This window comes from Capra hircus, chromosome 6, assembly GCF_001704415.2.
Source record: "Capra hircus breed San Clemente chromosome 6, ASM170441v1, whole genome shotgun sequence".
Taxonomy (NCBI): domain Eukaryota; kingdom Metazoa; phylum Chordata; class Mammalia; order Artiodactyla; family Bovidae; genus Capra; species Capra hircus.
The window spans coordinates 92,379,448-92,395,406 of NC_030813.1; the positions used below are offsets into that span (position 1 = coordinate 92,379,448).

The following is a 15,959-nucleotide window of genomic DNA, read 5'->3' on the forward strand; positions in this document are numbered from 1 at the left end:
GCCAACCCTACCACAAGAATTTAAAAGTCAAATGCAGACTGGAGAATACTTGTGCTCTGCTAAACCAGAGCAAAATCAGTGGGTCAAAAATGATGGGTTATCAAGACATGGGAAATGCCTGCGCTCACAGTTCCTTAAGCTAAGAATTTACTGTTTGGAAGGTCACAGTCCACCAGTTAGAAAATATTAGGAAGGAAAAATTATGTCAAACCCTAAACTCAGTCACATTAATCCCCCCTTTATGTTTTATTTTCTGCAAGCGTATTAGTATTTTTATCATCTTCTATAGTTGAAATAGCAGTGCTTAACCAATCAAGAATTTGTACCTCTTCACAAGCAGAAAAAAAAGATAAAAAGGTTAAGGACAACATTTATTGCTACCAGTGGCTTTTATCATCAGTACATGGTTCTGACTGCAATACCTTCTTCAGACTGCACAGGGAGCTCAGAATCCAGAAGTCATTAAGAGAAATACAGGCAGGCTGGGGAGGCAGGGGGTTAACTGATCAAAGGAGGCAGGGGGATTAACTGATCAAGAAATACACGTAGGCTAGGGAGGCAGGGGTTAACTGATCAAGAAAAATCCTAATGGCTTAACATAAAACTAGGGTACTGAATTCAGTTAATATTAATACATGTTACAGATCCCAATCACAGAGCTGCCCCAACATCTAGAGTCTCCTGCTGATTATAAATGAGTAAACTGAGCAGTTTAAAATACCTAACTTTAGCTGTTACATGTTTCTTTAGTGAGCACCTGGATACAGCCTTTATCACAAATTTTTATACAAATGTCAAAAATCCTTTCAGCAAACCTAAGAGTGTCTTAATCACGTGCCACTTTTAAGCTTCAATTTAAGATAAACAAAAACTGAAAATGATTTTATTTCCAAACTATAGAAATTGAAAGGAGACAAAAATCAACAATGGTAACAGGAGTCCTTTTTACCACCTGATTCATATGGGGCAATTTTGAAGTACCTTTTCCAGATTAATTTGAATCATGGATTAAACATGGCTGTCACACTGAAATAATCTGTTCACTAAATTGCTAAAAATAAACTCTGAGGGTTTCCTCATCAGCGGAAGTCAGGCCATAGATCAACATGCATAAAATTCATTTAGTATTCAAAGAAGCAAGCAAAAGCAAGAGGAAAATTAAATCAGGGTTCTGGGAAAAGGTTTGCTAGCTAGGAATTTTGGAATAAAAAAAAAAAACACTGAATGTGAGTTTCTGACACAAGGCAATCTACACATTACATTTTAGCAGAGAAAAGGGAAGAACTGACAAATACTACAAAGGAATTTTTTACTTAAAATTTTTTTGATCTTAATTTTAGACTTATTTTTTTTTTGGGTCTTTAAGTGCTTAAATATTATTGAATTATAATTAGTCATACAAATCAACTGGGTTTTTTCCTCTGGCTCATTTCAAATCAGCCTGAAAAGATATATACCTTACATAGCCTATCTTGGTTTTCCATGCTCCCATCCCCAGAGTCGTCTACCCTAGTTTGCCCTTGAAGGTAACTCTTGCAGCTACATGACAGAAACAGGCTGCAGAGGTGGACAAGGAGAAGCCTGTCCCTCTTGCCGTGATACATCAGTGCCACACACAGAACCCACACTTTCTGAAGCGTTATCTTCATTATAGAGCCGTTTGATCCCATCGTAGAAGTCGTCCACTTCCATTTCCTCCACTTTGCGTTTGGCAGAGGCATACTTGCACCCATTGGCAGCTGGGAGATGGTGGCAGAAGGCTGCTGGACCTCTGACTGGCACTTCTGGTTTGCTGTTGTCCTTGGAGAAGTCTGGGCCTGGGACAGAGGAGGGGTGTAATCTGAACACTCCTCTGTCACAGGTCACCAGGGTGTGCTTGAGGGGACGGTAGACATAAACGGAATTTAGAGGCAGGGAAGACTGCAGAGTAGAAAGGTGATGTGCCACAAGCTCCCGACAGTGGATCAGCTGGGAGCTATCCATCTGAGCCAGGCGAGAAAAAAGAAATAATCAATGGAGGTGGCTCTGTCATTTCTGCTAGCCACTTTTTCTCCTCATGCCCCCTGCCCCCCAAGGCTTCTCTCCTCACATCTTTGACTTCCAACTCATCTAATTCCTCCAGCCTAACCCATCATTTTTAGAATGTGTGTCCAGATCTGTATTTATAATATAAACCACTTTGGAACTTGAATTCTGTATTTGCAATTATATGCTGGACATCTTCATGAAAGTAGGAATTATTTTTTTTCACTGATACATATCCAACATCTGCTTTTTGTTCAGGCTATCGCCTCTGTCCAGAAGGCCTTTCACCTCACCCTCTTTGCCTCCTCCAACCTCTTTAGTGAAGACCAACATACAGATAACTATATTAATATATATACTCCCTTTTATATATATATTATAAAGATACGTATTATATATGTATGTCTATATACACAGACACACACACATATACATACACTCGCTTTTGGCTTTAACAGTAAACAATCCGCCTGCAGTGCAGAAGACCCAGGTTCAATCTCTGGGCCAAGAAATCCCCTGGAGAAGGAAATGGCAACCTACTCCAGTATTCTTGCCTGGAGAATCCCATGGACAGAGGAGCCAGGTGGGCTATAGTTCATGGGGTCGCAAAGAGTCAGTCACAATTAAGTGACTAACACATTCAATGTATAGATAAACAAAATCTATTAAGAATTTAGAGAAGCAGCCAGAGGCAAGAAAAAATTTAAATAAGGGACAGGGAAGGCTGTCTGGCTAAGAATTTTTGAACAACTTGTGTTTTTTTTTAAACAGAGTAAATGAGAACCTTTGACAAGTTGTATTTCTGTAGCAAACAGCAAGCTTGACAGCACTAGCAAAAAACATTTTTGCTAAGATTTTTGTTTAATTAGGAAGTTTCACTAACTCCTTCTTATCCTTCAGGATAATTCAGGTATCAGTCCTTTTTGAAGCCACCCCTGACTTCCCTTATTCTTCCCAAACCCCAAATCCCAGGATCATCTGTTTTTGTATCAACTTGCGACCAGGGAAGCCCATTAGAATAATCTATTTAACCATTTATGCTTTTCTACTACAGACTATAAGATCCCAAGAGGTAGCCACTGTATCATATTCATTTTTATTTAAGTTTCTAGCACCAATGACTACATGGAAGGCCTTCAAAATCTTATGAGAGTCTAATTATAATTAGTCTCTTTCTGCCTTACTTTCCCTTCAATTATAGCTTTAGTCAAAACTCCTATACAACACAAATTTAAATTAATTCCTCTATCTAATCCCTCAGCACCCCAAGTGCCTACCAGAAATAATCTAACTTCTTTAGTTTGGTATTAAGAAGGCTCTCCACAATCTGACCCAACCTTCATTTCCTGTCTTGTGTGAGCTGTGTGCTCAGTCATGTCCCAACTCTTTGCAACTCCATGAGCTGCAGCCCCAAGGCCTCTGTCCACGGAACTTTTCAGGCAAGAATACTGGAGTGGGTTGCCATTTTCTTTTCCAGGGCATCTCCATGACTCAAGGACTGAACCCGAGTCTCCCGCACTGGCAGGCATATTCTTTACCCTGGAAGCCTTTCCAGTCTTATTTCCTCTTGCTGCTGCTGCTAAGTCGCTTCAGTTGTGTCTGACTGTGTGACCCCATAGACGGCAGCCCACCAGGCTCCGCCGTCCCTGGGATTCTCCAGGCAAGAACACTGGAGTGGGTTGCCATTTCCTTCTCCAATGCATGAAAGTGAAAAGTGGAAGTGAAGCCGCTCAGTCGTCGCTCAGTCGTGTCCGACTCCTAGCGACCCCCTGGACTGCAGCCCACCAGGCTCCTCCATCCATGGGATTTTCCAGGCAAGAGTACCGGAGTGGGCTGCCATTGCCTTCTCCATATTTCCTCCTAAAATATCCCAATTTGTGCTCTGTCAAACAAATATGCTCTCTACTCTGCACAAATCTTGCTCTTTCTTACTTTACCCTTGCTCATCCTCATATTGAAACTGTATTATGTATTCCTTCCAGGTCTGGCTAACTGCCACCACCTCCAGGAAGTCTATCTTGACTAACTACCAGCAATCACTTTCCAGGCTTATGTAGTCTATATATAGGTATCTTTGGACATTTCTCAACCAATTCTTATTCATACCTAAAAAACCCTGTAGCACACAGTATGACTTGCAACACCACAGAGAAAGGAAAATAACATGCTCTGAAAGAACATATTTGGTGACAAAATTTTTTATCTCTAAATATACTCCTTGCTGGAACTTCCCCTGCAGTCTAGTGTTAAGACTCCACCTTCCAATGCAGGGGGTGACAGTTCAGTCCCTGGTTGCGGAACTAAGGTCCCACATGCCACAGGGTGGTGTGGCCAAACATTTTTAAAATAATCATAAAATGCACTAAAATAAACTCATTACCTGTTACCAAGCAAAGTATACAAAGATGAAAGGCTAGTGTTAGTCATCATGTACAAATGTAACAGTGTCTGAAATTATCAGAAACTATATATATATGAAAATGACCCTTTTCATTTATTTTGTTCACCATTTTTTTCCCCTAGTTTGAAAGGCTCTAGCTAACACCCTAACAGGCAAGATATTATTAACTAGTATTAGAATTTCTTTTCTTCTCTTAAAAAAAGTTATATAATAACTTTCAAGATTATAACTGTAGGCTAAGGCTTATCATGTCCCAGGGATGTGAAACCAGCTAAGCCATGCTAAAAACAGTGGAATGGGACTTCCCTGGTGGTCCAGTGGCTAAAAAGACTGCTCCCAATGCAGGAGAAGCCTGGGTTCGACCCCTGGTGAAGGAAGTAGATCCCACATGCTGCAAATAAGACCTACTGCAGCCAGATTAAAACACAAAAACAAAGACCATGGAACAAAGCACACAGGAGAGGGGTGGGGCTTCAGGGTTCTTGAAGGCACCCGGTTCTCTAGGCCAGGACCCCACTTTTTCAAATAGCCTCCAAAAGAGAGGTAACAGAGAAAAAGGAATTGGAACATGGAAAGAAGACTACAGTGTAAAAAAAGTTATTTCTAAAAAGTAAGTACCCAGTTTATTATGTTGTTCTTCAACAAATGAATGACACTTAATGGCCTAGAAAAGTAGAAATATCACAAATATGCTAATACTTAGTCACTGGGCATAGTATCACAGAAGAAGCCTGAAGAAAAACATGTTTTTCAAGTAAAAAGAAGACTGTGTCACTAAAAACTTTCTCTGTGGAAGTAGTAAGTAAATAGGGAGTTATATTTAGTGAGGACTGGCAGAAAACGGGGCTAGAAAGACATTGAAGGTTTTGCAAACTAATACCATCTAATGAAGCTTCGCAAGGTGGTGCAGTGGTAAAGAATCTGCCTGCCCATGCAGGAAACACAAGAGGCAGGTTTGATCCCTGGGTGGGGAAGATCCCTTGGAGTAGGAAATGGCAACCGACTTCAGTACTGCCTCGAAAGTTCCACAGACAGAGGAGCTTGGCAGGCTATATCCAGGGGGTCAGAAAGCGCTGGACACGACTGAGCACGAAAGCACACACAGACCATCACCCAAGCTAAATCCTCTGTCCAAAATAATTCATCAACATAAATTCCTTCTATTGCAACCTGAGTTTGTTCTAAGAAAATAATATGGCCCTTGCTGAGTTACAGTGGAGGAAACAAAACAAGCATATATACTGGAATTACTGCAACTTTAGACACGAGACAAGTTCTCTAATGAAACTCATAGAATAATTTAAAATGAACATGTTCTAGTTGCACAGTGTCAAGAGAACATTTATTGTTATTTTTCAAGACGACCATCTCCCTCAATTCAAATACTAACTATTTTAAAGTATCCCTTGCTGGAAAAACAAACAGAACTGTAATTCAGCTTACCAAGGAGGTGAGGCAAATAGCCTTGAACATTTACAGAGCAGACATCTGAACAGGTTACTGATGGGAAAAGGGGGATCGGAATAGCACGATGTAACTGATTCAGATGGACCCATTAGGTTCAGGGGATAGCATAAAGCCCTAAAAACACCTAGAGCCATAAGGAGTCAGACTCGAGGCACCTTCAAGGACTAGAAGACCCTGGTGGGGAAGGTCTGCTTCTTGAACTCCATACTCTTACACTACACCACAGAGGTAAACTTATACTTTGACTAGGGACCTTGGTTAGGGACAGGAAGTTAAAGTAAAGTGCTCAGTCGTGTCCGACTCTTTGCAATCCCGTGGACTGTAGCCCGCCAGGCTCTGTCCATGGGATTCTCCAGGCAAGAATACTGGAGTGGGTTGCCATTTCCTTCTCCAAGGGGTCTTCCCAACCCAGGGATCGAACCCGGGTCTCCTGCATTGCAGGCAGATGCTTTATCGCTTTACGACAGGAAAACCACCACGCTAATCTGGGGAGATTTAACATCCTGAGATAATCAAGGCAGACTGCATCAATCAGAAAGAGGAGAACATGAGTACAGGCACAGAAACAGAGCAATGAGAGGAGTAAGAAGAAAGAGGGTTAGCCAGCTCAGAATGATGACCAAAAGGCAGCACAAGAGGTAAGAGGGGTGGTGATGAGGCAGCAGAGTGGGGGTGAGGGGACTAGAAGAGACAAGAGAAAGCTTGCCTTTCAAACCAGGAAACACTCCCTGTACTTTGTCTGAAGTCCAGAGGGAACACAGGCAGAGCTGGTGACAATGGGGCCCCCCACAGCATGGATGCCTGTGATGGATCAACAGCAGTCCTCTCAAACCACAACACTGGGAAACACATCACAAATAGTTCCAGCACCATCCTACCAATCTGATGTAAGAACTTCCCATACAACAACCAGAAATCCAGGAGTGTCTGATGTTACTATGGCTTTGTCACAGGTCTAATTACAAAGATACTAGACTTGGTGTTCCTATGTGAACAGAGGCGAACTTAGCAAAGATAACTGAGTCTTAAAGAACAAGGAGCCACTCATATTTGGGCCTGGAGAAGGCAATGACTACCCACTCCAGTAGTCTTGCCTGGAGAATCCCAGGGACAGAGGAGCCTGGCGGGCTACAGTCTATGTGGCTGCAAAGAGTTGGAGACAACTGAGCAACTAAGCACAGAGTTGGGCCACCAGGATTTCAGAGAATTGCAAAGACCAAGTCTCAAACTCTGAAGTTTTGTGATCTTATGTGTGTTTTTAACTGTCTTCTTCATTATAACTTGACTACTACATGGAGCAGAGACTTTTTGGAATCACTGTATCCCCAATGCCTTGACCATAAATTTCTCAATAAATGTAACATAACTATATACATATATAAGAAAATGGAACAGTGGTTTTCAGACCATGTCCAAACAGCTTATGAAAGAGAGAGGCCATGTTGAATAGGACTGCATCTGATAAGGCTTCTGGCCCAAACACATATTACAAAGTAATACTTTACTACTTAGGATTTGGGGACTGTGCGTGTATAAGATTTGGGGGGAGGGGGGTGAGGAAGAGTTCTATTTCTAAAGAAAACTCTGAAAACCACTGGACTACAATCTTCAAAATTTTTACGGTATGGATAAAGCACTGGGTTTTTTCCAGTTTTCTTTACTACTAAGTTTTGTGTGTCTCTGAGAAAGTCCCAAGTTCTCTAGGCTGCAGTTATAAAATAAAGAGTTGAATGATCTGATTTTTAAGAAGGTTCCTTCAAGTTCCAAGCTTATAATAAGCTACAGAATATACATGTTCAAAGCTTGTCCTTTCTCAGTGCTAGTAACTCTTCATATAGCAAATTTTCTCTGCACTAACTTGGAAACAGGCACAGAGACAAAGTCATGGAGGCATTTAGAGATATGTCCTTCATTCCAATAAAGATGAAAAATGTAGGAGGTTCTCTTAATGTCCCTTCCCCCACTTCCACAGTCTAATGTAAATGATTAACATTCAACTTCCTTATCCAACATTCAAGGTAGGCAAAGTAAGTGCTCTGTGTCACACTATTCCCTTAAGTGGTAGTTTTTGATGTTAGTTTCTAAAAATTCTCACTAAATAGCAACTATCTCCCAGGGTTTATTTTCATTATAGCATTATTTCAATAGAAAAAAACATTTCTCAATTATTTCAATCTAACAAATCCAAGTAAAAGAAAGTATCTCCTTGTATGGAGAAATAGCCTGTATTATACTAACATCATGTGTCCCAGGGAAGGAAAGCAAGCTGGGCTATGCTAAAACAGAATAAAACACATCTAAGAGGAATAGAGCTCTAGTTTATATATTGCTCTATTATCATCGTTCTTTTTATGAAAAGACAGCCCTTCTCTGCTCACAAATTAAAGCATGAAATTCTCAGAGCTGAGAGGCTGCCCTGAAGTATATTTTATATGTCTGCTAACTTTTTTTTTGGTCTGTGAGCTTTTACAGCTTGTATCTATCAACTGTAACTGCCCTACAAAATATCAAATTCAAGTATTATTCTCATTTTTCTTTTATAGAATTAATAAGTTTTATCAGCTTAAAGATTGCAGCTGTTTGCTGAAGTTGGTTTTTATATTACATAATGTTTTTAAGCTCAGAATTTAACAGTCTCTTCTCTAAATAAAATTTAATAAAACAAATCAGAATAACTACTGCCAAATGAGAATAAACAGGGACATATAAAAGGGAAAGTAGGCTCATAAGTCTTATTTGGACTTATTTGGTTAAGGGGTATTGTTTGCAGCAGACCTAAACTCATAGGTTCCATTTAGTGCCATGAACAGAACCAGTACGCATCCTCTCCAAACAGCTGCTAACAGAGTAACCATTACTAACTTTTCATTTGAATTTCAAATTTTCATTTGAATGAGAATTTTTTCCACTAAATTTTTAGTTTTTATATAGATAGTTGATAAAAATTTAACCAACCTCAAACATTTTATATCAATTTGCAGATAAAGCTACTCACCAACCTTAGGCAATTACTTCAGAAAGTCCTGGAACTTCAGGAATATACTTTCTATTTGCCAAATACTTCCTTCTCTAGCCAACAATAAATTATCTGCTTGTCTAAAAAGCAACTTCTTACAGTTTATGTTTTTGCCTTATCTTTTTAAAAAAATGAGTTAACTACAGAAGTACTGTAATGAAACCTAATAGGTAAGAAGGTTCTTCATACAAAACCAATGGAATATATTAGCAAGAATCTTAGTAACCTTTTAAGATTAAGATTTTCAGCAACCTAGAAGGTTAGATGGTTAGACAGCATCACCGACTCAGTGGACATGAATTCTGAGCAAACTCCAGGAGATAGTGAAGGACAGGAAAGCCTGGTGTTGCAATCCATGGGGTTGCAAAGAAGCTGGACACGACTTACTGACTAAACAACCACCACCACCACCTAGAAGGAGGGATGAAAAGAATCGAGAAAATACTGTCTAGGCTTTAAAAGAGAAAAAAAGACATCTAACCTATACATTTAAAGTGTGTAATAATACTTTGTCTGGCCTTAAAAATGAACTGCCATTACAAGATTAAAATATCTCTTAGTTTTATAACTATCTGCTAACCCTGTTTTCCCAGTAAGAGACAAATGAATGCCATTTAATTAGATTGACACCTACCTGTGCTTTCTGAAGCAGTTCAATTGTAAGAGGAAGCCAATCAGGAATGAGTTTCTCCATTTCCAGACTAACCATCGCCAGGGCAAGCATGGATCCTTTGAACTGAAGAAGTTGGCTGCAGGCCATACAGTGAAGTAATTGCTTGGTAAGGAATGCCAAATGTTGGGATGGGCTCAGACTGGGCAAACTAAAAAGTAACTGAGGCCTAATTGACACTGCAATGGCATGGAACTAAAAAAAAAATCAAAAATTAAAATTAAATCACAAGAACATCATTCTAGTTACTTAAATGTCTAGATAAGCTATGTACAGAAGTTGATGTAACCCCCTCAGGTATTACTCAGTTTCTAAGTTGGCAATTTTAGCTTCCATGATTTGACATATATCTTAATTTCTGATTTTTCCTTGGCTAACTGCAGTAATTTTCCTTTTCCTAAAAATCAGAACAACAACAACAAAAAGGACTTTGCTGGTGGCTCAGGGGTGAAGAATCTGCCTGCCAATGCAGGAGACATGGGTTTGATCTCTGATCTGGGAAGATCCCACATGCACCTGTGCAGCAGAACTATTGAGCCTGAGCTCTAGAGCCCAGGAGCCACAACTACTGAGCCCACACGCTCCATAGCCCCTGCTCCCCAAAACTAGAGAAAAGCTGAAGCAACAACAGAGACTCAGTGCAGCTCCCTGTCCCCGCCAAAAGAGCAGGCAATCTACTTTTCAAGTTACTAAAACAGGACTATATACTCAAGTAAGAAATTGAAAGACTTCAGGTGAACTTACAATGTGAAGAAAATCCAATGGTGTGGCTGTGTGAAGATCCCAATTCAACTTATCCAGAATAATTCTCTCCATCCGCAGAATTTCAGATGAAGAACAGCCACAGAAACTGTCTCTTGCCAACACCTTCAGTACTGGGATTCTCTACACAAAGCAAAAGGGGAGGAGGCAGGGAGGGCAGGACAGAAAAAAATTAACTCATTTTTTCAGTTTTTGTTTTGGTAAACACTAAACAAGCTAATCAACGGATAAAACTTTCAACAAAGAGACATGACTAATCTTGAAAATAGTTACCTCATCTTCCTCAACAGTCTTGGCAGCCAGGAAAAAACAGCTGATTGCAATACAACTCAGGTATTTTGGGTGGGCCTAAAACAAGGACGAGAGAAAAAGCAACTTCAGTGATTTGTCAAAAAGTTAAGAGTTTATTTTTTGAAACTAGATATGCAGACGAGGCAAGTATGCACACAACCCTGTGGAATTCAAATTAATCTGGCTCTCATTCACTGCTTTCTAGGATCAGAGATAACTTATAACCCTAGCCATATTACACACTCTACGGAAATATTAAGATCATTCTCTTCCAAGTTCAACCGATGCTAGTTAGCCAAAGCTAATTTCTATCCATCAGAGGTGAGCTTGATTTTAGAAGACCTTTTTTTACTTATAAAATTCCAATTAAAAATATATTTGTGTATTTTTAAAGCTGGTTTTATTCTCTTTATCTGTTGTATCAGTTAATATTAACATACGAGGTATTAGGGGAATTAAGAAAGGAATATAAAATGAAGGCTATTAATATATTTTACATACTTTACAAAGTGACAGCATGCTAGCAAATTAAATTTTCTAATTAAACGTTTACCCAAAAAATTATAAATTCAAATCCATGATAAGAATGAAAGGCTCCTAAATATATACAGAATCAATCAAGGTGGGGAAAATCAATCTTGGATTTGACACCCTTAGGAGGGTTCGAGTTTGCCTGTTTTTCTTATCTATAATAACTTTCTACCCTACTGGTAGAGTAAGAGTTTGCCAATCCAGTTTTAAATAATCAGGACAGGGATTTCCCTGGAGGTCCGGTGATTAGGATTTGGAGCCTTCACTGCCGTGTCCTGGGTTCAATCCCTGGTTGGGGTACTAAGATCCCACAGCTGTGTGGTGTGGCCAGATGAATAATCATGATAGTTTAGCCTTGATTATTTAATAAATAGGCCAGCCAACAACCAATGCCTCAGTGTAAGGGGCATAGTCTAGGAATCTTCCATCCCTCTTCCTGTATCAGAAATAAAGGGTTAGTTGCTCAGTCACTCTGACTCTTTGCACCCCATGGACTGTACAGTCCACCAGGATACTCTGTCCATGGAATTCTCCAGGGAAGAATACTGGAGTGGGTTGCCATTCCCTTCGCTATGGCATCTTCTCGACCTGGGATTGAACCCAGGTCTCCTGCATTGCAAGCAGATTCTTCACCATTTGAATCACCAAGGAAGCCCATATGAGAAATAAAAGCCAGTTCAATTCTGTCAATATTTTAAAGTAATCATTAATATTAATCAGAATATTATGGTTTAGAAAGCATTGCCATAAATGTTATATCTTGCTTTACAGATGAGAAAACAGTCTCAGAGGTTAACAGAGATACCACAATTGATCCAGAAAGTGAAGTCAGATCTTGTGGCTCTGACAGTTTTTAAGGTTCTCTTATTTCTCCATGTGTAACAACATATCAAGCCCATATCCTTGAGGAAATCAGAGTTCATTACAGACAGTCCAACAGTTAGCAACTCTGGGTAGGCAATGAAATCCCCAAATCAAGGGCACCAATAATAAACTTAGTACTATAAAGAACTGCAACAGAAAATATGTGGGTTTTTTTTTTTTTGTTTAAACAAACAGTAATTTTCAATCCTGGATGTACATTAGAATCATCTATGTAGTTTCTTTATTTAAATAAAAATGTCCAGCTTTCACCTACTAGAGATTCAGATTTAGTAGGTCTGGGATAGGGCTCAGGGTCTGTCCTTTTAAAGTTCATAGCACCTTTTTCTGCACAGCTGGATTTGAGGCTCCATTCTTGTTGCAACCCTTTTATGACCTGCTTTAAGCACCTTTAAACTATGAATACATTTTAAATGAACTGTTTCAATATAGATTAGCCATCTCTAAGTAAGCATCTGATGCTAGTAACATCAGGACCCATGGTATCTTTCTCTGTGAAAGGGAGCTTAGCTAGAGTAGGGGAACAAGAGAGGGGAGGAGGGCTTGATGCTGAAATAACTGTTGGCATCTCAGTTAACCCAGACTTCAGGCAATTAGGGTCATCATAATTTAAGTCTCTCAAAAGTAGAAGTTTGAAACATAAAAAGGTAACTGAGTGGCCATCCAAATTCCTCCACTCCATAATTCTTTGGCTTCTATTTGTTATACCAAATAACAAAAAATATAGTACCCTCAGCACTGAACTCATAGTTCCTACAACATATATATTCCTAGGGATACAAACGATAACTGAATTGCTTTTTTGTTTCATGTCTTGCTATTGAATAAATGTTGACTTTCTGCTTTAAATCTGCTAAGGGCCTCCCATGACTGATTTCACATCATATAACCAATGATATATTATACCAATAGGGATAACATAAAACTTATCTGTAATGCTGCCATTGAACAAAAAAACACCAAAGTTATGTATAACAGTTCAGTTTTCATCTTGTTATACTCCAAATGTATGCTGCTAGAAAGTACTTATATGCTGTTCAGAAAACGACAAAAAAGAGATTCAATAAATAAGTAGTGACAGAAAAATATGCAATAGGCTTATTATACTTTTCTAGTCTGATTCACTGTTCACAACTAGTATTCAATGTGTTAAAAAGATGACTAAACTTTCTACCAATGCTATATGGTTTGCACTAAAAGAAAGAAAAAATTTCATTGGTTAGGTATAAGCTATGAATACTTACAGACAAAAAAAAATTACAGAATATAATCGGAAACATTTCTGAAGACTTAAAGCAATAACAGAAGACATCATGTCTTCTTACAGATATATATATTAAGAAGGTTTTCCATTCCTTTCCACCTTGTAGAATATTTTTACTAATTGCCCCTGGTGCAGCATATAAACCATTAAAACAGAAGTTGTATGTAAGCATATTCCAGAATATTTACCTTTACAGTAGCTAAGAACCTGTCCAAAAGACTGCTAGCCAGAGCAAATGTTTCTGGGTAAAGGTTGAATTGGTACTTGAGTTTGGCCAGCCACTGAATCACTTCATCTCTCTGGGATGGAGAAACATTCTATAAGGGAACAATTAAAAAATAAAAGAGGACAAGTTTCAAGTTATCATCAAGATATACTTGCAATTCTCACTTATAAAAGGTTAGCAAATGTTATGGAATATGTGTTTACATGTTAGAAAATGTTTTTAAGTTTATTCAAAATCTAACAAACTTGAGATAAAGGAAGATAAAACCTTATGTATTAGTTGCTGTGCTGTGCTTAGCCGCTCAGTCGTGTCTGACTCTGTAGCCAGCCAGGCTCCTCTGTCCATGGGATTCTCCAGGCAAGAATTCTGGAGTGGGCTGCCATGCCCTCCTCCAGGGGATCTTCCCAACCCAGGGAAGATCTGCACTGCAGGTGGATTCTGAGCCACCAGCGAAGCTAAGTAGATGCTAGATACTTCTCCAGTAGAACAACCTAAGTATCTCCAGACATTTCCAAATGTCGCCTGGTGAGCAAAACTGGCCCCAGTTAAGAACCCCATGCTGATATAACACAGTAATAAATATCTCAACCAGCAAAAAAAAGGTATCACCCGAAAGTTGATACCCGAGACAGCTCACTTTAAATTACTTTACAAATGTCCCCTTCCGCTACTTTGGTAAATAAATAACTGAGTCATTCACACAGTTTTTAAAGTAAATGAAGCACTGCTCTTTTTAAATGTGAAATCAGAGAATTAAAAATGTCCCAAGTACTTCTTTTCTCAATCTATCATTTAAGTCATTCCAATATAACTATAGAAAATATAAAACTCGTAGAACTTGGCTATGGAGTACAAAGTTGACTTAGTTACTGTCAGAGTCATAACTAAGCAAACATCTTTATTGATCTTCAGCATTTCAAAGGCATACAATATGTAAATGATGGGAAGAGTGAAATGGTTCCTCACAAAATGAAGAAAATGTTTGCAAATCATATATCTAATTAGGTACTTATATCTAGAATATGCAAAGACTCCTGAGAGTTTAACAGAGACAGAAACCAAATTGTAAAATGAGCTAAGGGTCTAAATAGATATTTCTTCTAAGAAAATACACAATTCGCCAATGAGCACTTGAAAAGATGCTCAATATTATTACATATCAGGGAAATGCAAATCAAAATCAAAAGGCAGTATCTCCTCTCACCCACAAAAATGACTACAATAAAAAATTAATAACAACAAATTCTGGCAAGGATATAGAGAAATTAGAACCCTCATTCATTCACCTAGTAAGAATGAAAGATAGTACGGTTACTTCAGAAAACAATCTAGCAGCTCCTCAGAAGTATAAACACAGAATTATCATATGACCCAGCAATTCCACTCCTAGGAATATACCAGAAAGTTTTTAAAACAAGCATTCAAACAAGTATTTGTACACTAATGTTCACTAGTATTTGTACACTAACATTTACAGCAGTAACTATTCACAATAGTTAAGAGGCAGAAACAACCCAAATGCCCATCAACTGATGAATGGATATAAATAAAGTGTGATATATCCATACAATGAAATGTTACTCATCAACGGAAAAGAATGAAGTGCTGGGATTTTCCTGGTAGTCCAGTGGCTAAGACGTTGAGCTCCCAGTGCAAGAGCCTAAGTTCAATTCCTGGTCAGGGAACTAGATCCCACATGCTACACCTGAGACCTGGAGCAGTCAAATTAAATAAATACATACTTTAAAAAAAAACAGAATGAAGTACAGACATGCCATAACATGGAAGACCCTTGAAAACAATATGTTAACTGAAAGAAGACAGTCACAACAGACCATGTATTATATGATCATGTTTATATGTAATGTTCAGAGTACACAAGTCTATAGAGATGAGCAAAATAAAGGGCAGAAATGGTATGGACCTAACAGAGGCAGAAGATATTAAGAGGTGGCAAGAATACACAGAAGAACTGTACAAAAAAGATCTTCACAACCCAGATAATCACAATGGTGTGATCTCACCTAGAGCAAGACATCTTGGAGTGCAAAGTTAAGTGGGCCTTAGGAAGCATCACTATGAACAAAGCTAGTGGAGGTGATGGAATTCCAGCTGAGCCATTTCAAATCCTAAAAGATGCTGCTGTGAAAGTGCTGCACTCAATATGCCAGCAAATTTGGAAAACTCAGCAGTGGCCACAGGACTGGAAAAGGTCAGTTTTCACTCCAATCCCAAAGGCAATGCCAAAGAATGTTCAAACTACTGCACAATTGCACTCATTTCATATGCTATCAAAGTAATGCTCAAAATTCTCCAAGCTAGGGTTCAACAGTATGTGAACTGAGAAGTTCCAGATGTTCAAGCTGGATTTAAAAATGGCAGAGGAACCAGAGATCAAATTGCCAACATCCACTGGATCATAGA

General features: G+C 38.9%; 1 protein-coding gene across 1 annotated transcript in view; it reads right to left on the reverse strand.

The window, feature by feature from the left end:
• Positions 351 to 15,959, reverse strand: part of CCNI (cyclin I) — a 35,106-nt gene continuing 19,497 nt past the window's right edge. The window contains exons 3-7 of the mRNA XM_005681795.3: positions 13,498 to 13,626; positions 10,615 to 10,689; positions 10,324 to 10,464; positions 9,544 to 9,774; positions 351 to 1,983 (exon numbers count right to left, since the gene is read on the reverse strand). Coding sequence (XP_005681852.1) covers positions 1,540 to 1,983; positions 9,544 to 9,774; positions 10,324 to 10,464; positions 10,615 to 10,689; positions 13,498 to 13,626 — 1,020 coding nt within the window. The 3' untranslated portion in view covers positions 351 to 1,539. The remainder of the gene's footprint in view (positions 1,984 to 9,543; positions 9,775 to 10,323; positions 10,465 to 10,614; positions 10,690 to 13,497; positions 13,627 to 15,959) is intronic.